General features: G+C 40.8%; 2 protein-coding genes across 2 annotated transcripts; one reads left to right on the top strand and one right to left on the bottom strand.

Annotated features, from left to right (window-relative positions):
• Positions 1-9,011: 9,011 nt before the first annotated feature.
• On the bottom strand, positions 9,012-20,672 carry LOC136154852 (olfactory receptor 1f45-like). The gene is made up of 2 exons (XM_065917013.1): positions 20,664-20,672; positions 9,012-9,989 (listed from the first exon to the last, which is right to left on the bottom strand). Exons 1-2 carry the CDS (start codon positions 20,670-20,672, stop codon positions 9,012-9,014), a joined length of 987 nt encoding a protein of 328 aa, XP_065773085.1.
• Positions 20,673-20,840: 168 nt separating this feature from the next.
• LOC136154776 (olfactory receptor 10H3-like) lies at positions 20,841-26,847 on the top strand. Its single transcript, XM_065916964.1, has 2 exons — positions 20,841-20,877; positions 25,886-26,847. The coding sequence occupies exons 1-2, from the start codon at positions 20,841-20,843 to the stop codon at positions 26,845-26,847; spliced, it is 999 nt and encodes a 332-aa protein (XP_065773036.1).
• Positions 26,848-27,963: the final 1,116 nt, after the last annotated feature.

Genomic DNA, 27,963 nt, shown 5'->3' with positions numbered 1-27,963 from the left:
GAACCACCAGACTGCTTTTCATACTGTGTGTTTAACACAGGTCTGATTGTTCTGTAGGTACAAGTTTTCTGTAACTTGGCTTTTTTACTTATTATTTTGGAGTGATATTCATGTTAGTTTATATAGCTCAAGGTTTCTTAACCTTGGCAGTGTTGAAATTGGGGACTGATGGATTATCTTTTGTGTTGGGGCTATACTGTACTTTATGTGTTCAACCATGTCCAACTTTCTGTAGCCCCATGGACCATAGCCCACCAGGTTCCTCTGGCCATGGAGTTTTCCAAACAAGAATCCTGGAGCATGATGCCATTTCCTCCTCCAGGGGATCTTCCTGACCCAGGGATCAAGCCCACGTCTCTTGCATCTCCTGCTTTGGCAGGTGGGTTCTTTACCACTAGTGTCACCTGAGAAGATTAGCATCCTTGATATCTACCCACTGGATGCCACTCCAGTCTTGACAAAATTGCCTCTGCTGCTGCTGCTGCTAAGTCGCTTCAGTTGTGTCCTACTCTGTGCGACCCCACAGACAGAAGCCCACCAGGCTCCCATCCCTGGGATTCTCCAGGCAAGAATACTGGAGTGGGTTGCCATTTCCTTCTCCAGTGCATGAAAGAGAAAAATGAAAGTGAAGTCGCTCAGTTGTGTCGAACTCTTCGCGACCCCATGGACTGCAGCCTACCAGGCTCCTCCATCCATGGGATTTCCCAGGAAAGAGTACTGGAGTGGGTTGCCATTGCCTTCTCTGAAAATTGCCTCTAGATATTGCCAAATGTCACCTCGGGGACAAAATCACCTGTAGCTGAGAACCACTGCTATAGAAACACCTCATTTTTATAAAATCAATTTAATAAAGCAGTCTCACAAATATAGGCAGTATGCATTCAACTGTTAGATATCTCAGTTTGCTTCTAATTTTTCTCCATTATTAGGAATAATGCAGTACATATCTTTGTACATCTTCTACTACAAACAGGTGCTATCTAATTCAAATGCAAACCAAATAGTCAGATGATCATGTCATAGGAAATATGAATCTTAAATTTAAGAATAGTCAAGCTAAACTTCCAAGTATCTGTGCTAATTTACACTTTTCATCCATGTGTCAGAAGATCTATTTCCCCCACCCTCACCAATGCTTGATGGTGTGAAACTTAATTTTGCTAATATGGTTGTCAAGCAGTCAAGTGATTTCCAACTGTCACTTAACACTGCTTGTCCCTAATTACTACTGGGTTTGAAAAATCTCCACTTTTTTCATGTTGGGGTATAGCTGACTTACAATGTTCTGTTATTTCCAGGTGTACAGCAAAGTGATTTAGTTATATATATACATATATCAAGGTTTCTCTCATGGCTCAGACAGTAAAGAATATGCCTGCAATGCAGGAGACCTGAGTTCGATCCCTGGGTTGGGAAAATCCCCTGGAGAAGGGAATGGCAGTCCACTCCAGCTACAGTCCATGGGGTTGCAGAATCGGACATGACTGAGTGACTGACTAAATACATATATCTATTCTTTCTAGATTCTTTTCCCATAAGGTTATTGCAGAGTATTGAGTAGAGTCCCCTGTGATATACAGTAGGTCCTTATTGATTATTATATAAATAGTGGGTGCTAAGTCACTTCCGTCATGTCCTACTCTGTGTGAACCTTGGACTGTCCTCTGTCCATGGGATTCTCCTGGCTCCTCTCTCCATGGGATTCTCCAGGCAAAAATACTGGAGTGGGGTGCCATTTCCTTCTCCAGGCTAAATAGTGGCATATATTTGTTAGTTCCAACCTCCTAATTTATTCTTGTACCACACATTTCCCCTTTGGTAACCATAAATTTGTTTTCTAAGTCTATGAGTCTGTTTCTGCTTTGTAAATAAGTTCATTTGTATCACTTTTTCAGTTCAGTTCACCTCAGTCATGTCTGACTCTTTGTGACCCCTTGGACTGCAGCATGCCAGGCTTCCCTGTCCATCACCAATTCCCAGAGCTTGCTCAAACCTATGTCCATCAAGTTGGTGATGCCATCCAACCATCTCATCCTCTGTCATCTCATCTCCTGCATCTCCTGTACTGGCAGGCAGATTCTTTACCACTGTGCCATCTGGGAAGCTATGTATCACTTTTTAGATTCCACAAATAAGCAATATCATACAATATTTGTCTTTCTCTGTCTGACTTCACTTAGTATGATAATTTGTAGTTGCATCCATATTGCTGCAAATGGCAATATTTCATTCAATTTTATGACTGAAATTCCATCATATATAGGTACCACAGTTTCTTAATCCATCTGTCATTGTACATTTAGCTTGTTTCCATGTCTTTGCTATAAATGCTGCAATGAGCATTGGGGTGCATATATTTTTGAATTATGGTTTTCTGTGAATATATACCTAGAAGTGGGATTGCTGGGTCAGATGGTAGCTCTATTTTTTTTTAAGGAACGTACATACTGTTCTCCATATTGACTGTCACAATTTACATTCTCACCAATGGTGCAGGAGGGTTCCCTTCTCTCCACATTCTCTATAGTATTCATTGCTTGTAGACTTTAACGATGGACATTCTGGTGTGAGGTGATACCTCTCTGTAGATTTGATTTGCATTTCTCTAATAATGAGCAGAGTGGAGCATCCACTCATGTTCTTTTTAGCCATCTCTATGTCTTCTTTGGAGAAATGTCTATTTAGATCTTCTCCCACTTCTTGATTTTTTTCTTTTTTCTTTTCTTTTTTTTTTTTTGCTGTTGAGCTACATGAGCTGTTTGTATATTTTGGAGATTAATCCTTTGTCAATTGCATCTTTTGCAATATTCTCTTCCATTCTGTGGTTTGTCTTTTCATCTTGTTTGTAGCTTCCTTTGCTGTGCCATGCTTTTAGGTTTAATTTGGTTCTATTTGTTTATGTTTGTTTTTATTTTCATTACTCCAGAAGGTGAATCCAGAAAGATACTGCTGCAATTTATGTAAAAGAGTTTCCTGCCTATGTTTTCCTGTAAGAGTTTTATAGTACCTGGTCTTACCTAAGGTCTTTAATCTATTTTCAGTTTATTTTTGTTGTGGTGTTAGAGAATGTTCTAATTTCATTCTTTTGAAACATGCATATTATCAAGGGTGAAACAGATCACCAGTCCAGGTTGGATGCATGAGACAAGTGCTCGGGGCTGGTGCACTGGGAAGACCCAGAAGGATGGTATGGGGAAGGAGGTGGGAGAGGGGTTCAGGATGGGGAACACATGTAAATCCATGGCTGATTCATGTCAATGTATGGCAAAAACCACTACAATATTGTAAAGTAATTAGCCTCCAACTAATAAAAATAAATGAAAAAAAAAAGAAAACTCTTCATTGTTTATTAACCATAAGGGTTTCCTTTTTTGATTGCCTATGCAAAGCTTTTCCCTATTTTTTTCCCCTATTTTTTTTAAGGATTGTTTTGTTCTTACTGATTTTCAGGCATGTTATTAGAGATTCAAAATACTCATTTTGCCTACTAATCTTTTTCTTTTGCCTTTTATTTCTTGTGCCTTAATACTGTTCCTGTCAGAAACCTTCTACTTGGTCTCTCCTAATAGTTTTATACTAAAGGTTCAGGGGTAAAAAACTACAACATGTGGGTCCACTGCCTGTTTTTATGAATAAAACCTTATTGGGACGTGGCCATGACAATTTGTTGACATACTGGCTGTGACTGGTGTGTGCTACAATAACAGAGTTAAGTAATTGTGACAGATATATGACTTGCAAAGTTGAAAATATTTACCATCTGATCTTTACACAAAAGTTTGCCAAGCTCTGAAACTTTAATCTACAAAAAATATGTTGCAAATGTTTCAGATTTGGTTTCAACTTATTTTTAAGACTTTGTTTTTTAGAACATTTTTAGGTTCACAGCAAAATTGAGAGGAAAGCACAGAGATCCCATAGCCTGTCTGTCCCCCCACCCTCAACATGTACAGGGTCTCCCATTATCAACATCCTCCTCCTGAGTGGTACAATGATCACAATCGTTGAACATACACTGGTACACCATCATGACCAAAGTGCATAGCTTACATTGTCTTTCACTCCCATACAGTCACTGGATTTCAACAAATGTTTAATGAGGTGTATTCATCAATATTATACCATGTGGAGTATTTCCCCTGCCCTAAGGGTCCTCTGTGTTCTGCCTATTCATCCATCCCTCTCTGCTAGTCTCTGGCAACCAGCGATTTACTCTCTCCAGGGGCTAGCTTTTCCTATCATATCATTCAGTTGGGATTACACAGCAGGTAGCCCATTTAGACAGGTTTCTTTCATTTTGTTCTGTGCGTTAAAGGCTCTGCAATTGTTTTATGGCTTGATAGAACACTTATGTTTGTTTGTTTGGGTTTCTTGCACTTAATAATAGTCTAGTGTCTGGGTGTTTCAGACATTTATCTATTCACCCACTCAAGGATACCTTGGTTCCTTCAAATTTTGACAATTATGAAGAAACCTGCTGCAAACATCCCTGTGTAGGTTTTAGTGTGAACCTAACTGAGTATCGGGATAAATACTAAGGAGTGTGATTGCTGGATTGCATAGCAAGAGTGTGTTTAGTTTTGTGAGACACAGCCAAACTGTCCTTCAAAATGACTGGGCCTTTTCACATTCCCAGCATTGAGTGAGAGATCCTATCGTTCCACATCCTTGCTAGCATTTACTGTTGTCGGGGTTCCAGGTTTTAACTGTTCTAATACGCATGTAGTGATAAAGTTTAATTTTAATGACTAATATTATCTCAGCACAGTTTAATAAATAACCCACTGATTTGCAATGCCACCCTTTTAAATACAGCAAATTTATTTACACATGGGGCTGTCCCATGACACTTACACTGTTCCACTGTTTTACATGTCTATTTCTATACAAGATAATGCTATTTTTAAAAATTATTTTAGCTTTCTAACTTAACTTTAGTGGTAGCAAAATGTTTATAGTATGTTATTTGTGTACTATAATTGTATGGTAGCATAGTAGTTCATACTGTCTGATTTAGAAACTACTCACTCTGATCCTGATAACCTTCTTAGATTATAATTATTAATATATAAACAGGTGTATATGTGAATCATTAGTTCTCACAATAATTGCATGAGTTAGGTATTCATGGCCTCCTAGTTTTCCAGGTTTAAGAAACAAAGGCATAGAGGGGTTAAACAGCTTGGCCAAGCTATTCAGTCATGAAGAATTGATTGCTTGGTTTGTGTGTGTGTTTCATTTTGTTACAATGTTTATGTCACCTTTTTAAAAAATTTATTTTTATTGAGGTCACATTGATTTATAATATTATGTAAGTTTCATTTGTGCAAAATTATGTGTCTGTTCTGTGGGGTAGACCCTTGATAGTGTGCTCATCACCAAAAATTTAGTTTCTCCAACTTAGATGTAGAGAACAAACTACTGGTTACATGAATACTTAATGCATGCACCTCCCTGGGGAGGCACAATTCAGGAGCAGGGAAGTAAAAGGCACAAACTGTTACATATAAAATAAACTATAAGGGTATGCTGTACAGAATAGGAAATATAGTCAGCATTTTATAATAAAAATAAATGGGTATAACATTTTAAAATTATAAATTACTATATTATACACCTGTAACTTACATTAACATAATGTTTCACATCAGTTATAATTCAATTTAAACAGTAGTCCATCAACAGACAGTTGACCCCTTTACCCAATTTTCCCTTCTCACTATTTCCCCTCTGACAACATCTGCTTTGTTTTCCATATCTATGTGTTTGTTTTCATTTGATTTGGTTTGTCTGTTTATTTGGCATTTTTTGTTTATTATTTTTTATATTTCATGTATGAGTGAAATTGCATGGTATTTGTTTTTCTCCAGCTGACTTATTTCACTTAGCATAATACCTTCAACATGTATATATATATATATATATATATATATATATATATATATATATATATATATATAATCCTTAAAAGGTGAAATCCTGCCATTTATGACATCATGGATGGATGTTGAGGGTACTATGCTAAGTGAAATAAGTCAGCTGAAGAAAGAAAAATACCTTACAATTTCATTCATACATGGAATATAAAAAACTAATAAACAAATAACCAGAAAAAAAACCCCAAATTTTGGTTTGTGGACAAGCCAAACCTAATAAAAACAAAAATGTACATATGGAAAAAAGTAGATGTTACCAAAGAGAAAATAGGGAGAAGGGCAAACTGGGTAAGGGACTGACTATCTGGGAAATCCCTGGAGGAGAGCATGACAATTCATTCCAGTATTCTTACCTGGAGAAGCCCATGAACAGAGAAGCCTGGTAAGCTATAGTCCACAGGGTTGCAAAGATTTTAGACATGACTGAAGTGCCTGAGCATGCACACACACATATAAAAAAAGATCTTAATGACCCAGATAACCACGATGGTGTGATCAGTCACCTAGAGCCAGGCATCCTGGAGTGTGAAGTCAAATGGGCCTTAGCAAGCATCACTACAAACAGAGCCGGTGGAGGTGATGGAATTTCAGCTGAGTTATTTCAAATCCTAAAGGTGATGCTGTGAAAGTGCTGCACTCAATATGCCAGCAAATTTGGAAAACTCAACAGTGGCTACAGGACTGAACAATGTCGATTTTCATCTGCCAATCCCAGAGAAAGGCAATGCCAAAGAATGTTCAAACTACCGCACAATCGCACTCGTCTCAAGTGCTACTGAAGTAATGCTCAAAATTCTCCAAGCTAGGCTTTAATAGTACGTGAACTGAGAACTTCCAAATGTTCAAGCTGGGTTTAGAAAATTCAGAGGAAACCACAGATCAAATTGCCAACATCTGTTGGACCATAGAAAAAGCAAGAGAATTCCAGAAAAACATCTACTTCTGCTTTATTGACTATGCTAAAGCTTTTGACTGTGTGGCTCACAACAAACTGTGGAAAATTCTTAAAGAGATGGGAATACCAGACCGCTTGACCTGCCTCTTGAGAAACCTGTATGCAGGTCAGGAAGCAATGGTTAGAAGCAGACGTGGGACAACAGACTGGTTCCAAATCAGGAAAGGAGTATGTCAAGGCTGTATATAGTCACCCTGCTTATTTAAATTATATGCAGAGTACGTCTTGCGAAATGCTGGGCTGGATGAAGCACAAGCTGAAATCAAGACTGCTGGGAGAAATATCAATAACCTCAGGTATGCAGATGACACCACCCTAACTGCAGAAACTGAAGAGAAACTAAAGAGCCTCTTGATGCAGGTGAAAAAGAAGAGTGAAAAAGTTGGTTTAAAACTCAAGATTCAAAAAAGCTAAGATCTGGTCCCATCACTTCATGACAAATCGGTGGGGAAACAATGGAAACAGGAACAGACTTTATTTTCTTGAGCTCCAAAATGGTGACTGCAGTCATGAAATTAAAAGATGCTTGCTCCTTGGAAGAAAAGCTATGACAAACCTACACAATATATTAAAAAGCAGAGTCATTACTTTGCCAACAAAGGTCGATATAGTAAAAGCTATGGTTTTTCTGATCGTCGTATACAGATGTGAATTGGACCATAAAGAAAGCTGAGTGCTGAAGAATTGATGCTTTTGAACTGCAGTGTTGGAGAAGACTCTTGAGAGTCCCTTGGACAGCAACAAGATCAAACCAGTTACTCCTAAAGAAAATCAACCCTGAATATTCATTGGAGGGACTGATGCTGAAGCTGAACCTCCAATACTTTGGCCATCTGATGCAAAGAGCTGGCTCATTGGAAAAGACCCTGATGCTGGGAAAGATTAAAGGCAAAAGGAGAAAGGGACATCAGAGGATGAGATGGTTGGATGGCATCACTGACTTATGGACATAGGTTTAGAAAGTTCTGGGAGTTGGTGATGGACAGGGAAGACTGGTATGCTGCAGTCCATGGGGTCGCAAAGAGTCAGATATGACTGAGTGACTGAACTGAAGTGAGATAAGTGAAAAAGAGAAAGACAAATACCATATGGAATCAGAAATCACTTATATCTGGAAGCTAAAAAAATAATCAAACCTGTAAAGACCAGAATGGTAGTTACCAGGGAATGGAAGAGTGGAGTAGTAAGACTGATGTTTTTAAGGGCACAAAATTGCAATGAATAGTAAATAAGTCAGAGAATTTAGTGAACAATATAGACAACAATATTATACTACAATCACAAAACTAGCTCAAAAACTAAAACTGAATTATCCTCACCAGTTAAGAGAAAGGAAAATTGTTTAATGTGACAGAGGTGCAAAATATCACTGCAATGGAAGTCATATTGCTACATACAAATGTGCCAAAGTAATGCTTTATACACCTTAAATTTATACAATGTTGTATGTCAAATATATTCAATAAAGTACTTATGTGAATAAAAATATATTGTTTCTATCTTTAAAAGAAAAACATTCTAATATTGGGAAGCATTGTTGTCATTATTGTTCAGTCACTAAGTCGTGTCCAACTCTTTGCAACACTGCAGCACTCCAGGCTCATCTGTCCTCCACTATTTCCTGGAGTTTGCTCAAATTATGTCCATTGAGTTAGTGATGCTATCCAAACATCTCATCCTCTGCTGCCCCTTTCTCCTTTTGCCTTCAGTCTTTCTCAGCATCAGGGTCTTTTCCAATGAGTCGGCTCTTCGAATCAGGTGGCCAAAATATTGGAGCTTCAGCTTCAGCATCAGTCTTTCTAATGAATATTCAGGGTTGATTTCCTTTAGGAGTGACTGGTTTGATCTTGTGGCTCTCCAAGGGACTCTCAAGAGTCTCCTCCAGAAACACAATTTAAAAGCATCAATTCTTTGGTCCTTAGCCTTATTTATGGTCCAACTTTCACATCTGTACTTGACTATTGGAAGTGATGTGTGCTTTTTTATATACTGTCTGGGTTTGTCATAGCTTTCCTTCCAAGGAGGAAGCATCTTTTAATTTCAAGGCTGCACTCACTATCTGCAGTGATTTTGGAGACCAAGAAAATAAAATCTGTCACTGCTTCCCTATCCAGTTTATTTCAAAAGCAATTAGGCCTAAAAAGAGTCTCTAAAGAGGCTGGGGCAAAGGGGTTCCTGCTGAGAAGTTTCCTGAGGGCCCCCTTCAGGTTTTGGTTCCTCAGGCTGTAGATGAAGGGGTTCAGCAGGGGGGTCACCATGGTGTACATCACTGTGGCTGCCATGTCCTTCTGGGTGGTGTGTGTAGATGCAGGGGTGAAGTAGACCCCAATGATAGTCCCATAGAAGAGAGAGACAACACAAAGGTGAGAGCCACATGTGGAGAACGCTTTCCACCTGCCCTGGACACAAGGCACCTTCCACACAGTCACAGCAATGGGTGTGTAAGAGGCCATGATGCACACAAAAGGGATGAGGACCACTGAGCCCCCAAGGACCAACACCAGCATCTCGTTGACTTGGGTGTCAGAGCAGGAGAGCTTGATCAAGGCATTGAGGTCACAGAAGAAGTGTGGGATCCTATTGGTGCAGAAGGACAAGTGGGACATCAGGACAGTGTGGACCATGGAGATGAGGTTGGCTGAGATCCAGGGTATCACCACCAGCAAGGCACACCGAAGGACACTCATGATTGTCACGTAGTGCAGTGGGCTGCAGACAGCCAGGTAGCGGTCATAAGCCATGGCCGAGAGAAGCATGCTGTTGGCTGCCCCAAAGGCGATGAAGAAATACATCTGGGCCAGGCAAGCTGAGAAGGAAATGGTAGTGAGCCCACACAGATGGTTCACCAGCATCTTGGGGATGGTGGTGGAGATAAAGCAGATGTCAAGAAGAGACAAGTTGCTGAGGAAGAAATACATGGGGCTGTGGAGGTGAGGGTCCAAGACGATGGCCAGGATGGTGAGAAGATTCCCCAGGCACCCGCTCAAATACAGAATGAAGGACAGGCTGAAGAGCACCTGTCTCTGCAGGGGCTGCTGGGAGAGGCCTAGGAGGACGAATTCAGAGACTTGGGTCTGATTGTCCATGTCCAGGCAGATCTAGAGCCAGAAACAGGGCGTCAACCATGGGAAGGAAACAGGTTACCTCACTGCTCTTTCAAACCCATCCCTGAAGATGCATCTCACTTAACCACACTGAGCCTAGTTTCCCCATATGTTACACGGGACTAATTTTTCTAATTCCTTAGGATTGTTTTAAGGATTAAGTGAGAAAGTAGGATCAAGGGATTAAATCCATAGCTGATATGTTATATGGACAAACATTTTTATTTGTGGGAACTCTTAGAGATATTATCAAAATAAAGAGTCTTATGTTAATTAGCTTGATTTTGGCAATTATTTCAGAGTGTATACATGTATCAAAACTTCAAGTCTTACACCTTAGTTATACAAAATTTTGTCAATTATTTCTTACTTAAGATAGGGATAAAAGACATAAAATGAAAATAAACAGCCTAGGTACTTCTAGTGTTTGATATTTAAAATAAAATAGTAAAAGAGTGACTAAAGGCAAACTCTGAAAATACGCCTGGGTTTCAGTTCCAGTTCTGCCACTTACTGGCTGTGTGATTTAGCCAAGGTACATAACATTTCCGTGCCTGGGCCCAGATGGTAAAGAGTCTGCCTGCAATGCAGGAGACCTGGGTTCAATCCCTAGGTCAGTAAGATCCCCTGGAGAAGTGAATGGCTACCCACTCCAGTATTTCTGCCTGGAGAATTCCATGGACAGAGGGGCCTGGCAGGCTATGCAGTCCATAGCGTCGCAAAAGAGTCACAACTAAGCACTTAACATTTTGGTCCTTTGCCCCTGCTGTCTCCTGCCTGGAAGCTTCTAGCCTCCAGCTTCACCTCACTTAAGTTGCCTCCACTTCTTCAGGGATCCCTTCCCTGTACCTCTCCTCTTTGGGGTGGAGCCTAGTGGTTCTCATCCTGGCACTACTGACATTTGATGCTGGATCATATTTTTTGGTCGTGCAGACTATCTTATATATTATTGTAGGACATTGAACACCTGGCATTGACCCACTGAATGTCAATTGCATTCCTCCTATCCCCAGGTGTAAGGAGCAGAAATATCTTGAATAACACCTCTTGAGCAGGAGTAGAAATTTCCCCCAGTTGAGGATCACTGATCTAGGTTAAACCCTGCCAAACTCTCTCCTCCCCTCAGCATGTGTATAAGTTGACTAAGTTAGAGTGGTACCTGCGAGTGTGCGTGTGTGCTCAGTTACTTTAGTCATGTCTGACTCTTTCTGACCCCATGGACTGTAACCCTCCAGGATTCTCTGTCCATGAGATTTCCCAGCAGGAATACTGGAGTGGGCTGCCATGCCCTTCTCCAGGGGATCTTCTTGACCCAGTGATTGAAACTGAGTCTCTTGTGTCTTTTGCATTTCAGGTGAATTCTTTACTGCTGAGCCACCAGGGAAGTCCTTAGAGTGGTACAGTGACTTTTATTCTATGCAATTCACAGTGAGCTAACCTCTTAACAATTATCATCCCATTTAACCTTCAGCCATATCATGAGTCAACAGCTGAGGCTGCAAACCTGACTCCTGCATGGATCTGGGATCCAGCTCATGCTCTGATTCAAATATCCACTCTCTTGACCAACTCACAATACCCCTACCCATCTATGAGGCTCTGATACCAGGTAACCCAAGTCCTTGTGGATGAAACTGATCAGAGAGTCCCCCTAAGTTTTGTGGGGAAGAATCTTGCCTGAGATAAGCTCAATTGCAGCTTGTCTTCCTGATGCCTTATTAACCAATGACTACTGTACCTCCATCAGATTCCAGGACCTCTCAGCCCCTCAGGGGTCCTGTTTCCAGGTGGGTGGGGTTCCTGCAGCCTCAACTTTGTCTTGCAACTGTGGATGAAGAGCAGGCTTTCTCAGAGAACACACAGCAGAATCACACCAGCAGATTCATATCCGAATCTCTGGCCTTCGGGTATGATCCCCACAGAAACTTGTTAGGTGACTACAATTAGCTCATCTTCCCCAGTGAAGCCTTTGAGTCTAGGACCCCTGAGAGAAAGAGTTTTTGTCCCAAGAGCATTGCCATTCTTCAGATCTGTCTCTTTTGGCTGCCAGAGGGTTAGCACGGAACTCAGTTTTTCCAATGAACAAGATTTTAGATATGTTATTCCTGAAAACAGTTGTGTGTGTTCTCAGGCATTCAGTCATGTCTGACTCTGTGTGACCCCATGGACTGTAGCCCACCAGCCTCCTCTTGTGCATGGAATTTTTCAGGCAAGAATACTGGAGTGAGTTGCCATTTCCTCCTCAAGGGATCTTCCAACCCCAAGGATCAACCCACTGTCTATTGCATTTTCTGCATCAGCAAGCAGATTCTTTATCATTAGTGCCACCTGGGAAGCCCCTTGAAAACAGTTATAATGTGTTAAGGATTTGCAATGTGGCTGGAGCTGGGCAGAGCATGCAACATCCTATGCTTCTTACAAAAGCCCAATGAGGAAGCAAGCAGAGACTCTCACTTGTCCATTGTCCACCCAGCTTAAAGTGGCAGATTTAGCATTCAAATCTAGGTAGTCTGGCTCCAGGGACAAACTAATGAATGCAAATGTCTCTCAGTACACATGAAGAGATACTCATTCCTTTGAATGGCTGAACAATATTACATTGTATTTATACACCTCAGTTTGTTTATCCATTCATCTGTTAATGGACGGTTGAGTTGTTTTCCATCTTTTGGCTATTATGAATAGCGCTGCTGTGAACATTCATGGATAAATGTTTGAGTCCCTATTTTTAATTCTTTGGGGTACATATCCATATATGGAATTTCTGGGTCACATATTAATTGTACGTATCACTTTGAGGGACTGCTGAACTGGTTTCCATAGTGCTGGCACCATTGTACATTCCCACCAGCCATGTATAGTGGTTCTGAGATAGAGTGGGACCAGGTTCCCACTGTTTTGTCACCAAGTCATGTCTGACTCTTTATGATCCCATAGACTCTAGTTCACCAGGCACCTCTATCCCTGGGATTTCCCAAGCAAAAATACTGGAGCTGGTCGTCATTTCCTTCTCCAGTGGATGTTCCCGACCCAGGGATCTAACCCAGGTCTTATGAGTTGCATGTGGATTCTTTACTACTGAGCCACCTGGGCAGCCCTACAGGAGTGCTTGCACCGGTCAAATGTCTCCTTGAGCAACAGAATACAAAGAAACCAAAAGGGACTAAAAATAACCGCCAATAAGCAAGTGCAGTGTGAGCAATATGAACAATAAGATACAAAAAGACAACAACCCAACACGCCTTTTCTGAGATGCCAAGAGCAAAAGCAGGGAACTGCACATGAAAGCACCGCCAAGGGGATGGGCAGCCACCTAAGCTATGCCTCCTGTCTAACCCACTGATCCCAGCCTCCGGTTTAAGAAGCCTGATTGCCCCCCGCTTCCGCCCGCTGAACCTGAGGACCTAGCAAGGGCACCTGTTCTTGTTTTTGCTCCCCCCTGCTGCAGCATGAGCCCCAGTAAAGTCTTACTTGAAATTCTCATCTGGCCTTCTATTAACTTCTACTGATTAAGGAGCCCAAGGACCTGAGAGCAGCAGTTCCATTTCTCCACATACCTTCCAGCACATGCTATTTCCCGTTGTTTAAAAAAATGTAGTCATTCCAGTAAGAGTGAAGTGATATCTCATTGTGGCTTTGATTTGTATTTCCCTGATGACTAATGATGTTGGTCATCTTTGTTTTTAAAAGAGAAACTGTAGGTGTATTGCTATCAGAAGTGAAAATCTAAAGAATACCTTTTTCCTAGCAGCTTTTTTTGTGTGTCGACACATGCTACAAAGTGTATGAACCTCAAGAACATCACTGTAACTGAGAGAAGCCAGACACAAAAGGGAACATATCATATAATTCCAGGTATATGAAATGTCCAGAATAGGCAAATCCATAGAGACAGGAAGTAGATAGTGGTTTCTGGGGGCTAGGGGAGTGGAGAATGGGGAGTGGCTATTTAATGAGCATGAGGTCTCTTTGCGGTGAAGGAGATGTTTTGGGATGAGGTAGATGTGATAGTTGTACAACATTGTACATGCGATAAATCCTACTGAATTGCTCATTTTTAAATTGTTAATTAAAAACAGAAACAAACTCACAGATGTCAAAAAAATCTATGCTTATCAGAGAGGAAATGTTGGAAGGGGGAATTAAGAGCTTCAGTTTGACATACACACTGCTGATGCTAAGTCACCTCAGTCGTGTCCAACTCTGTGCGACCCTAGAGACAACAGCCCACAAGGCTCCCCCATCCCTGGGATTCTCCAGGCAAGAACACTGGAGTGGGTTGCCATTGCCTTCTCCGTTGACATACACACTAGTATATATAAAATAGATAACCAATAAGAACCTACACTATGGTAGAGGGCACGCTACTTAATATTATGTAATAACCTCTATGGGAAAAGAATAAATACATTTATAACTGAATCACTTTGCTATATACCTGAAACTAAGACAACATTGTAAATCAATTATACTTCAGTATAAAATAAAAATTTAAAAAAGAACAATGCTGCTATGACTATATATATACATACATACATATATATATGAATATATATGTATGTATATATATTCTTTATCACTGTGCCACCTGGGAAGCCCCATGCAAGGGGAATTATAGAGTATTTATTCTTCTGTGACTGCCTTCTTTCACTTAGCATAATGTCCTCAAGGTTCATTCACATTGTCTCATACGGAAGAGTTAATTTCTTTTTATAAGACTGAATAATATTCTATTGTATGTATGGACCACATTTTCTTTATCCACCTATCCATCAGGAGACATTTAAATTGCTTTACTACTCAGACAACCTGGGTTTTAAATGTTACTCTAGTTGTTTGGGCTCTGTGAACCTGCACAGTTGATTTAGTCTAAGTTCAGTTGCTTCATTTAGAAGAACTATTTTGGAAAGAAAAACATTTGAAAATGATGGTACTTTTTGTTGTTAATGAGCATAGGCATTAATTAAAACTATATTGAGGTACTCATCTTACTTTATGGAAGTAAATGTAAATTAAGGTATTATTCAATACCAGTGTACTGGCCACACAGTTGATACGATATACACATAACTTGGCTTCCCAGGTAGCTCAGTGGTAAAGAATCTGCTTGCCAATGCAGGAGACACAAGTTTGATCTCCCAGTCAGGGAGATTCCCCTGGAGAAGGAAATGGCAATGCACTCCAGTATTCTTGCCTGGGAAATCCCATGGACAGAGGAGCCTGGTGGGCTACAGTTCTTAGGGTTGCAAGAGTCAGACATGACTTAGCGACTAAACAACAACAACATAGACATAACTGGAGACATTGTGAATTGTCAAAGATTTTTTCTGGACAGAAAAAGGTAAGATTCATAAAGATGCTTAAATCATTGAATATTAAAGTCTAGAAAATCTGACAGGACTCCTTCTACAAAACACTAGAAGTAATGAATAAAATATTACAAGCATTCTCCTAAATGCATACATGAATTCATTTTTTTTTTTTAAACAAGGGAAATCTCAAAGGGTTAACAACAAATGTCCATTAATGGATTAGTGGATAAACACTATATGGTATGTCCATATAATGTAGCATAATTCAGCCACTCCCCCCCCCAAAAAAAAGACAAGCAAAAAAGCCATCATGTCCTGATACATGATGCAACATGGATGAATTGTAAAAGAAGCCAGACACAAAAGGACACATATTATGCGAATGCATTTATGTGAAGTGTCTAGAACAGGTGAAATCAGGACAGAAAACAAATTGGTGGTTTCAAGGAGCTGAAAAGTGGGACAGAATGGGGAATCACTGCTTTACAGGTGTGTGGTGATAAAAACAAAATATGGTCAGCGGTATGATGAGAGAATCCTAGGGGCCTGTGAGAGCTAAGTGCAGGTCAAAGACCAGCCTGTAGCTTTGAAGCCTTCTGGAGGGAGTTACTCATTGGAAGGACTGATGCTGAAGTTGAAGCTCCAATACTTTGGCCACCTGCTATGAACCGCTGACTCATTGGGAAAGACCCCGATGATGGGAAAGACTGACGACAAAAGGGAAAGGGGGTGGCAGAAGTTGAGATGGTTGGTTAACATCACTGATTCAATGGACATGAATTTGGGCAAACTCTAGAAGGTGGTGAACAGGGAAGCCTGGCGTGCTGCAGTCCATGGGGTTCACAAAGAGTTGGACACAACTTAGTAACTGAACAACAACAACAGAGGGGTTCAGGCTTAACACAAGACCTGAAGGGTAAGGAGGTGTGATCCAGAAAAGACAGGCAGGAAAGAGGGGTTTCTAAGAAGGCACAGCAAGTGTAAAAGTTGAGGGTGCAGACGCATAGTGCATTTGGGCACAATGTTATGTCTGGTGAACCCTGGAGAGTTGAAGGTGGCTAGGGGCTTTCTGGGATATGTAGGCATAAAGGTGGAAAAATCAAGGGCATGCAAGATCATGAAGGCCACCTGAAGAGTTTGTTCCATTGGCAATAGGGTACTCAAAATATTTCTATAATACATAGATTAAATAACTGGAAGATATTGCATGAGCTAAACATACTCATAAACATTTGGGTTGTTTCCACTTTGGGATTCCTATGAATGGTATTCCTATGAACATCTAGTACATTTCCTTTAATGGATAATACATTTGTGTTCCATTGGGTCTGTACCTAAACGTGTAATTAATGAATCATGTTGTTGTTGCTCAGTTGCTAAGTTGTATCTGACTCTTTTGCGACCCCATAGATTGTAGCCCACCAGGCTCCTCTGTGCATGGGATCTCCCAGGCAAGATTACTGGAGTGGGTTGTCATTTCCTTCTCCAGGGGATCTCCCTGACTCATGGATTGAACCCACATCTCCTGCATTGGCAGGTGTGTTCTTTACCACTCTGCCACCAGGGAAAACCATAGTGGAGTCATATGAGTCATAGCAGAGATCTATGTTCAGCTTGAATAGATACTGCCAGTCAGTTTTCCAAGATGGTTGTACCAAGGAGCTGGTTTCAGACACAAGCAACGTGGTCAGATTCTTGTATGCAGAGAGCCCTTTCTGGCTGCTGTGAGGGGAGTAGGCTGCTGAGGGCAGAGATTGGTATAAGGAGATTCAGGGAGTATTGGGGAGAGGAGGAGGTGGGGAGATAGGTGAGGGCATCCAGGATGAGCTGAGTGGCCAGAATTGAGGCTGATTACAAGGCTGAGAAGACGACACTGCTGAACATTTATGACATTATATGTGTGACTTTTTTCTGTAGGAAAGGAGGTCAATTCTCCCACTCTCTGTACACTAATAACGTCCTACAATTCAGTTAGGACACTCACAACCTGCAACTGGTGTCCGAACTCACAGGAGAAGGGCTCAGTCCCACAAGAGTGCTCCCACTTTGGCTGCCAGTCTTCACTACCTAGAAAGTTGGAGGTATCCACAATCCATCCCTCCCCTTTCACATCCTATATAAAGTAGTTGCTAAAATAACTCAAAGAACTCAGAAAAGTGCTTTAAATTCCTATTACCAGTTTATTATAAAAGACACAACTCAGGAACAGACAAATGGAAGAGAAACGAAGGGGAAATTATGAGGGAGGGAATAAGGAGCTTCCTTGCCCTCCCTGGAGGCACCCCACTTACCAGCAGCTCCATACGCTCATCAGCCTGGAAACCCCATTTGGGGATTTTCTGTAAAGGGATCAGTTCAGAGCCCCTGATTGATTAAATCATTGGCACTGATGCTTAAATCAATCTACATGCCCTCTTCTCTCCCTAGAGATCTAGGGAGTGGGGTTGAATGTCCCAATCTTTTTAAATCTTGCCTTGGTATTCTGGAGACCAGATCCATCCTGTAGCTACCTAGCAGCCTGTAAGCCCTTATCATTTCATTAGCAATCAGCATAAAAAAGATACTATCACTCCTAAGCTGACTGTAAGGAGCCATGGGCAAAAACTGAAGGATCTAATTATTATATTTTATCCCAGGGTGGCTTATGCTAACATCAGGCTTCCTGGCTTGGATCAGCAGGGCAATGGGATTAGTGTAGAACTTGATCAGGAAGAAGGTGAGGTTTTCCAGTCTGGCTAGAGAACAGCATACCTATATTGCCCAAGAGTAAGGTATTAGTTGCTCAGTCATATCAACTCTTTGCGACCCTGTAGACTGTAGTCAAGCAGGTTCCTATGTCCATGGAATTTCCCAAGAAAGAATACTGGAGTGGGTTGTCATTTCCTCCTCAAGGGGATCTTCCCAACCCAGGGACTGAACCTGGTCTTCCTCATTGCACGCATATTCTTTACAGTCTGAGCCCAAGAGAAAACCACTCTCCAAGACTCAGCTCCAAATTACCCTTATTCTGGGAAGCCTTCCAACTGTCTTTACCCAAGGGCAGAGCCCTGGATTCCCATTCTGGGCTCCTGCTCTCCTGACAGTACCTTGATCCCAAGTGGTTGAAGACATCTGTATCCAGCTCTGTCTCCCCCAAGACTGGGAGCTTTTCTACCCTCAGTCAGGGCTGAGGTCTCCAGGGTCAGAGAGAGGCAACCAGGAGTCTTCACTTTGAATGGGTAGGTGGGGGAGGAAGTAGAGACTGCAGATCCCAGAAGGTCCCCTGCAGTTCCTCCAGCATCTCCTGACCTTGAAGACTGCACATCCAGGCTGGTTTCATGAAGGGGCTCTTGGGAAGAGTCTCCTGGAGCCTGCAGCAGGCATAAAGCACAGTGTATCCGTTCCGGGAGAACTTACATCTGTCCCCACATCTGCCTGTGGATGCTGCTGACAGCAACAAGCAGGAGAGCTTCTTCTCTCCTTCCCTGCTGGCCATTTCTTGGAAGAGGCAACTCAAGCAGAGAAGGACCTCCCTCAAGCAGAGGAGGGAGAGGGTAGGAAAGCAGAATCCTACAGCTGTTGGTAGCACTGCTCAGCCTGGGGATGAGGTCAGGGCCAGAGAGAAGAGTTGTAATAGAGGACTGTAGCTTTGGGAGGCTCCTGGGAATCATTCCTGTTTGCCCATCTGGGTCCCTAGCTTTAGCTTAGCCTAGGTGCCCTTTGCAGCTTCTAGGTCAGCAGTTCTCAGCCCAGGGCGATTCTGTCTGGCACTGGACATTTGGATATGTCTTGATAATTTTTTAAATTTCATTTATTTGTTTTTCATTATGAAAGTATGATAACATAATTACAGGAGACTTAGAACACAGAACAAATTTGCAGGAAGCAATGTTAGTTGCTCAGTCATGTCTGACTCTTTGCGACCCCAGGACTGTAGCCTGCAAGACTCCCCTCTCCATGGGATTCTCCAGGCAAGATTACTGGAGTGGGTTGCCATTCCCTTCTCCAGGGGATCTTCCTGACCCAGGGATCCAACCCACATCTCCTGAATTGCAGGTGGATTCTTTAGTTATGCTATCTATTACAATTACTTTTTTAAGTAGACAAATTAAGATTTTTAGTTGGAGTTTCAATATCAAACTCTCAAAAATTAATAGAGTGAATATATAGAAAAGTAGAAAGGTATAGTAAACCTGAAAAGCACCATGAACCAACTCAACATAATTAAGATGTGTACAATTTTCACACAACAGTAGGATACAAATTCTATTCAAGTTCCCATAGACTGTAATATAGGAGACACTGGAACAAATCCAGGAACATAAAAGAAGGTGCAAAAATTTCATGGTCTAAAGGTACTGAAATCATAGAGTCTGTTCTCTTATCACTGTGGAATTATGTTAGAAATCAATATCAAAAGATATTAGAAAGTAATCCACGTATTTTCAAGTGCAATGTGACATTTACTGAGAGAGATCTTCGACTTAGCCATTGAAAACCTCAATAAAGTTAAAAAGCTGAAAAACCACAGAGGGTGATTGCAGAGAAGAAAGCAAGTAGATGAGAAGTTAATATGTCTTGATAATTTTTTATTGTTATGACTCATTGTGGGGGAGGGATGCTCCTTTCATCTGTTAAGTTCAGACTAGGGATGCTGCTAAGCATTGTACAATGAGAAGGACAGCCAAGAAATGATCTGGCCCCAAAAATCATGAGTAGTGGGAGGTTGAGAAACTGTGCTTTAGGTATATTTTGTCTCAGCTGCTGTGTCTTGGACTGGTGCTAAACTTAAGGGGAGGCTCTGGGGGAAACATAAGTATGAATTGGATGCACTCAGTGACATGTGTGATGTTTGCTCAACACCTCAACCATTCTCTGTGAGACCAGAGGAAACAGAATTCTGTTCACCTGTCAGAGGAATTGGCAGAGACCAATCTCAAGGTTCACCGTTCCACCAAACCGGAGGTAGGAAGGCAGACTGTTGGGGTGAGGGAGGGGCTGGAGAAGAGAGTGGAGGTTGGACCAGCCTTCTGGGGGTGGGGGGACAGTGTTATGTGGCTACTGGGGGACTAAGTACTCCACTGAGGTCAGAGATCGTGAGTTTAGAATGGGGTCAACTGGTGACATCTGATAGAGGATGGCAGAAAACCAATCTGAAGAAGGAGCACCATCTCAAAGTCTGTGATAACATTTAAATGGTATCTATTTTTACTCAGAGGTAAACTCTGAGCCCTCTATGTGAATCCTCATGGGCCCACTGAAAGCAGTTCTCTAGGAACCTTGATTTTTCAGAGAGGAGACTCAGAGCTCTAAAGTTCTTTGTCAAACATACACAGAGGGAGCAGGGATTTGAACGCTGGGTCTGAGGACTGCTTACCTTGTGCATGTTTCAGAAAATTTTCTCTGGAAATCAGAATGGAGTGGGGGCAGAGGAGGGGACAGAGGAGGAGTGTGGAGGGTGATTCAGGAGAGAGGAGATGGAGCCATGTGAATGTAGAGGAGTGGGAGAGACTGAGTACTTCTTGGGGAAGGAGAACGTTGAGTGGATGCAGGGATGAAGCATGGAAGACGGCTGACTGCAGACTGCAGGAGTGAGGCAGGAACTGGAGAAAAGAGTGGAGGTTGGATCAACCTCCTGGGGATTGACATCAATGTCTTGGTTTCTTGGTGGAGTGCATAGATGGTCAGAAGAATTTTTTGGCCATAAATGCATCTTCCTCACTCCATAGAGCATCTTCACTCCAGCTAAGGTCCTCACTGCTTTGGCGAAATTCTGTGTCCTCCCAGTTCCAGGCTGACCCTTACTGTGGGGTATTCTTGAGATAATGCCTTAATGAGGTGACTAGGGTATGCAATGAGGGGGAGCCTTGTCTCAGAGTCAGGGAGTTTAGGAGCTCTGGGCAGCAACATAACTCAAATTATTCACAAAAATATATTTTAAAAACTTTATTATGGACTTCAGCTGCTGAGGTTTGAATCAATGGTATTTTCAGTTTGCAGCTTTGATCATCATGGGTTTGCCCAAGATCCTTCTCATATTTCATGAATGTATTTCATTTTTTTCACCCCATTTCCTTCTTGTTTTGACAATCATTTCAAAATACTCCATGTGTACTCTTAGATTTGCATGTATTCTTGCAAGTTATGTACTGTTCTCTATATGCAATTTTAAATGGATTTTTAATATATTTTTTAAATTGATGAGGCTAATTAGAGAAGTTTAAGGTTATATTATATATATTTCTTTTTCTTTCCTTGTAGCATCATTCACGACTTTCAGTTCCATGTTAAAGAACAGCAGAGAGAGTGAGTAACCTTGAATTGCTTCTGATCCTAAAATAATACACATAAGCTCCCCCACTTAGTATACTACTTTTTAGTTTTGTAGTATATTCTCTTTATCTAGCTAAGAAAGTTCCCTTTGATTTCATGTTGCAAAAGGATTTTTTAAAAGTCATAGATATATAACAAATTATTGTGTTGTGCACCTGAAACTAATATCTTATATGTCAATTGAATAAAAAGTCACAATTGTTGAATTTTAGAAAATATGTTCTTTACTTGATCAAAATACTTATATAATTTTTTAGTTTATATGATGAATCACACGATAGGTTATCTGATGCTATGCATCCTGTCATTCATGGGATAAACCAATACCACTTGATCACACTAGATGATTTTTACTACACTATTGCATTTGACTTGGTAATATCATATAATGGATTTTCAAATCTACATAAATAGGTAAATAGGTAAAATGAGTCCATAATTATAAACATTCTGACCTAGTTTTAGAATCAAGATTGCATTAACATATTGAAATGAGCATGGCAGATTTCAACTATCTGCTATTTATTTATACTTTGAAGAATATATATAAAGTATTCATCAACTGTTCTTTAAAAATTTATGAACATTCACTTATAAACCTACTGGGGCTAATGATTATAGAAAGAGAAAGTCTTTAATCATTTCAACTTCTTTAAAACTTTTTAAATATCCACGGTGTCTATTTCCTGAACCAGCTCTGAAATTGTACATGTTTCTGAGAATTTATTCATTTCATTTATTGTTTTCAATTTCTTAACATATTTTTCTTATTATTTTCATTTATTTAGAAATGTCATTTATTTCTGTAGCTATTTTCCAATTTTAATTTTGTGTTTTCTCATTGGCAATTTTCTCCTTGTTTCTATCTTATTAATCTTTTCCAATTGTTTTATTTTGGCTGTATTAAGAATGATTTGTTTCCTGAATAAAGTCTTATGACACATATGTACATGTATGTTTAAAGCAGTGTGTTCCCCATGACAGTACTCTTTTAGCTTAAAAATTTGACATTTGATGATTAAATTATTTAATTACAAAGATTTCTTCATTCATTTTATGACTTGCTACAGAAAAAACATTATTTAATATTATATTGAGTTCCTAACTTTTAGAATTTGGAAAGGCATTACTTCTCTACTGATTTCCAATTTTAATGCACTACAATCTATATAGTATTTATACTTTGAAGTGTATGGAGATTTGCTCTATGTTCAAACAGAAGGCCAAGTTTTGTTAAAATTCTCTATATGGTTGAAAATTATCTTTAGTCTTTGCTTGGTGAAGAGCCTAAGTATATTCAGGAGCTAATGAATGAATATTATTATTGCATAATAATTAATAATTCCCAAATTGCATTTCTAGACTATCAAAACTTGCAACCTCAGTTTTAAAATCTACCTATCTAGTTTCAGTTTATATATTTCTGTCTCATATCTATTTCACTGAAAGTTGCGTTCATTATTTCTTTATTAATTATCTACGGTACATTGTTGTTGTTGTTCAGTTGCTAAGTCGTGTCTGACTCTTTGCGACCCCATGGACTGCAGCATGTCAGGCTGTCCTGTCCACTGTCTCCCAGAGTTTGCTCAAGTTCATGTCCACTGAGTCAGTTATATAGGTTATTTATATCTATCAGGTTGTTACAATGTTCTAATATCTTCATAAAATATTCTTCTTTCTTCCTTGTTGTGCACATGTGTGCAATTTTTTAATTTCAGCATGTATTTAAAATACTATTTTCCTTCATAGCCAAATTAACAAGCTCATATTTAAAGTTAATAACTAAATTAAGAATGATCTCTTCATATTATTTATACTTCATCATTCACCTATAACAAATCAAAATCTTCTCTATATCCTTAATAACACCTTACAACTAGCTTATCTAAATCCACATCATATCTAGTACCCTATGCTGGATGTGATTGTTCTGTCCCTTGAATTTCTCTTCACCCTTTTCATGACTCTGACTTGCTGATGAGGTTCAACTAATTGTTCTTTGAAAGTTTTCACATTCTGGATTTCCTAATTGCTTCTTCTTGGCATCCTTTAGCTTGTTCCTCCATCATCTGCACATGATCACTCTTTCTGGTGCTCAGCTATGCCAATGGGCACATTTTCAGTCTGGTTCCAGTATCCTTTAGCACTAACACACTGTTCAGTGAAAGTTCCATTGCACTGTTGGAGAGATGTTCTAGATTTGCATCCATGCACAGACCACTTCTCCAGGGAACCTGGTTCCTCTTACTGGCATATGGTAACAGAGATTTTATGATTATTATTTCATTAAATTCCATTTTTTCTGCTTTCAGCATTGCTTCTTCATTTTCCTTTGGTGAACATTTGCTTGGCATATATTCACTCATCCTTTTATTTTCAAATGTTCTCTTCAATTTCTTTAGAAGATATATATATATATATATATAGATATATATATATATATATATATATATATATATATATATATATATAAAATCTGGTTTCTCTTCAGATTGCATATATAGTCTTCCCAGTGAAGTAGGAAATGGCATCACACTCCAATATTCTTGCCTGGAAAATTCCATGGACAGAGAAACCTGGCAGGCTACAGTACATGGCATCACAAATAGTTGGCCATGACTGAGTGACTTATCAGACACAGGCTTTCCAGGTAGCCCTAGTGGTAAAGAACCTGCCTGCCAATGCAGGAGGCATAAGAGATGTGAGTTCGATCCAGGGGTTAGAAAGATCCCCTGGAGGAGAGCATGGCAACCCACTCCAGTATTCTTACCTGGAGAACCCCATGGACAGAGGAGCCTGGTGGGTTGCGGTCTGTAGGGTCACAAAGAGTTGGAAGCCACTTAACATGCATGCATATACATGCACACAGGATACAATGGCAGAAATGAATTCAGTACTAAAATAAGACAGTACTGAAACAAAGACGAACGGGTTACTCAATTAAAAGAAAAATCTCTCAGATAAAAAATTGTTTTTATAAATCTGAAATCCAATCTAGAACAGGCACAGTATTCAAGAAACTATGACTCTGATCATCTATGTCTGTCTTAATTACAAACCTAGATATTTTACTTCTTTTCATCAGTGTTAATAAACACCCAGGAGCCAAAACTATGTCTTAAGCACTTAATTCATTGATGTTTATCACAATGCTGAATGTCAAAAGCTATAATGATTTATTCCAACTTACTGATGGAGACTGTGTGGCCCAGAGAAGTTAAGCAAATGGATATACGATAAGCCCCCTACATACAAATGAGTTCCATTACCAGAGTGCGTTCACAAGGGTAGTTTTCTTTCAAGTCCAACAAAGTTAGCTTAGGTACCCAACTAACACAACTGTCTATACAATACTGTACCATTACCAGCTTATAATACTTTTCACAAAAAAAAATACATAGAAAATAAATAAACACAAAAAATAAAGAAAACATTTTAAATCTTAGAGCACAGTACCTTGAAAAGTATAGCAGGTCTCACCAGATATGTGAACTAACTTATGTGAGTGGACATTTGAACACAGGCTCATATCTTTGAAAGTTTACAACTTGAAGGTTTATAGTAGGGGGCTTCCTGCATGGTAAGAAAAAAGAAGTGAAGTGAAAATGTTAGCTGATCATCTTGTCTGACTCTGTGACCTCATGGGCTATAGCTTGCCAGACTCCTCTGTCCATGGTATTCTCCAGGCAAGAATACTGGGGTGGATTGCCATGCCTTACTCCAGGAGATCTTCCCAACCCAGGGATCAAACTCTGGTCTCCTGAATTGGAGGCAGATACTTTACTGTCTGAGCCACTGGGGAAGTCCAACTTCTCTGTATAGTATGTGCTTAGTCGCTCAGTCATGTCTGCCTCTTGTGACCACATAGACTGTAGCCTGGCAAGCTCCTCTGTCCATGGGATTCTCCCGGCAAGAATACTGGATTGGGTTGCCATTTCCTTCTCCATCTGTATAGTATAGTGAAGTGAGTGAAGTCGCTCAGTCGTGTCCAACTCTTTGCAACTTCATGGACTGTCGCCTACCAGGATCCTCAGCCCATTGGATTTTCCAGGCAAGAATACTGGAGTGGGTTGCCATTTCCTTCTCCAGGGGATATTCCCAACCCAGGGATCGATCTCGGGTCTCCCGAATTGTAGGCAGACGCTTTACTGTCTGAGCTACCAGGAAAGCCCAATGTATAGTATAGAGCTCTTTAATTGGCCTTTAATGTATGCTAGAGCCTATGTTTTAACCACTGGGCCTTCATTCTGCTTCTCATCTCCCCAGATGCAGCATCCTCGTCTGGTCAGAACTACAGCACAGCGTCTGAATTCATCCTCATCGGCTTCTCCAACTTCCCTCAGCAGCTCCTGCCCTCCTTCTTCCTGCTGTACCTGCTGATGTACCTGTTCACACTGCTGGGGAACCTGCTCATCATGGGCACCGTCTGGAGGGACCGCAGCCTACACACCCCCATGTACCTCTTCCTGTGTGCCCTCTCCATCTCCGAGATCATGTTCACTGTGACCATTACCCCTTGGATGCTGGCGGACATGCTGTCCACCCACCGCTCCATCACCTTTGTGGCCTGTGCCAGCCAGATGTTCTTCTCCTTTACGTTTGGCTACACCCACTCCTTCCTGCTCATGATCATGGGCTATGACCGCTACGTGGCCATCTGCCACCCCCTGCGCTACAACACGCTCATGAGCACCCATGACTGTGCCCGTCTTGTGTCCTGCTGCTGGGCCGGTGGCTCAGTCATGGGGATGATGGTGACACTGATAGTTTTTCATCTCACCTTTTGTGGGTCCAATGAGATTCATCATTTTTTCTGCCATATTTTTTCCCTCTTGAAGTTGGCCTGTGGGAAAGAGACAGCCTCTCTCACCCTGGGTGTGATCCTGGCCTGTGTCACGGCCCTGATGGGGTGCTTATTCCTCATCTTCCTCTCCTATGTCTTCATCGTGGCTGCCATCTTGAGGATCCCCTCTGCTGAGGGCCGGCACAAGACCTTCTCCACCTGTGTCTCCCACCTCACCATAGTGGTCGTGCACTACGGTTTTGCCTCCCTCATCTACCTCAAGACCAAGGGAACCCATTCTATGGACAGTAACATTCTGATGACCACCACTTATACAGTCTTCACCCCCTTTCTTAGCCCAATTATTTTCAGTCTTAGGAATAAGGAGCTGAAGAATGCCATAAAGAGAAGCTTCCGCAGAACTTTCTGTCCCCTAAACTCCTAACCGCCAGTATAGGGTAGAAGGGTTGGAGACAATAATGCCTTTGCCTTTCTTCATAGAACTCTTGTGATGATTCAGATATAAGAAAATACCCACACTCCTTAGGAGTATGATACATAGTAGCTATTTGACTTTCTCTAGTTTTCTCCCTCTTATAGCCTCAAGCTTTCATAATATCCTGTTTATATCCAATGTGATGAGCTGTATCCCATTATCTATGCCTAGGAATATGCTACCTACTTATAGGCAGGTGAGCAGAATCACAAGGATGTGTCAGGACCCTGATGCACATGATTCTTCTTGAATGAACTACCAAGAAAAGATTTTGTCCCTTCATCCCCCCAAAATAAGAATCAACAACCTGAAGAATAAGAATAAATAACCTAAAATTAATAACCCACCAGAATTGAGTCTTTTCTATGTATAAAGTACTGTGTCTAGAGTATTATTACTATTATCCTTTAACAATAACAAATGTACAAAAGAAAATAAGGTGTCTCTGAGAAAATGATTTGCTATTTGTAGTTTCTGACTCCATTTTAGAGTAATGGAGTCCAAGGGAAGTTTTATTTTGAGCTGAGTTAAGTGAAAGATTCTAAAATGGAAAGGGCAGAGAGTAGAACACTAGGAATAGTTTTGATTATTCAATTGGATTAAAAAATATAAAATATATGGGAAAATCTGGAAAAGAGAGGAGGAAGGAAGAGGTTGGCAAGGAAACTGAGCAGGACCCTGTGGGGCTCCTGGGCACAGAGACCTTTCTGAACCCGTCCCCCACCCTCCACCATTTCTTGTCTGTAGGAAATAGGCTCCAACCTCTATGACCTCCCCTGAGTTCCAAAGGGCGCATTCAAGCAGTTGTTAAATCAGGGAATTGGGGAGATACAAGACAAGAGAGAAGCAGTCAAGAAATGATAGTGTGAAATATAGACCAATGGAACGAGATAGAAAGCCCAGAGATAAACCCATGCACCTCTGGGCATCTTATCTTTGACAAAGGAAGCAAGAATATACAATGGGAAAAGGTAATCTCTTCAATAAGTGGTGCTGGGAAAACTGGACAGTTACATGTAAAAAAAATGAAATCAGAACACTTCCTAATACCATACACAAAGATAA

This window comes from Muntiacus reevesi, chromosome 1 (assembly GCF_963930625.1).
Source record: "Muntiacus reevesi chromosome 1, mMunRee1.1, whole genome shotgun sequence".
NCBI classification, from domain to species: domain Eukaryota; kingdom Metazoa; phylum Chordata; class Mammalia; order Artiodactyla; family Cervidae; genus Muntiacus; species Muntiacus reevesi.
This window is presented reverse-complemented; position numbering and strand designations above follow the sequence as displayed.

Bases quoted from the DNA above. Each gene is read 5' to 3' on its own strand.
- LOC136154776 (XM_065916964.1), top strand. From the start codon at position 20,841: ATGAAGCATGGAAGACGGCTGACTGCAGACTGCAGGA. The intron at 20,878-25,885 runs GTGAGGCAGGAA...TCATCTCCCCAG, and splicing joins GCTGACTGCAGACTGCAGGA to ATGCAGCATCCTCGTCTGGT.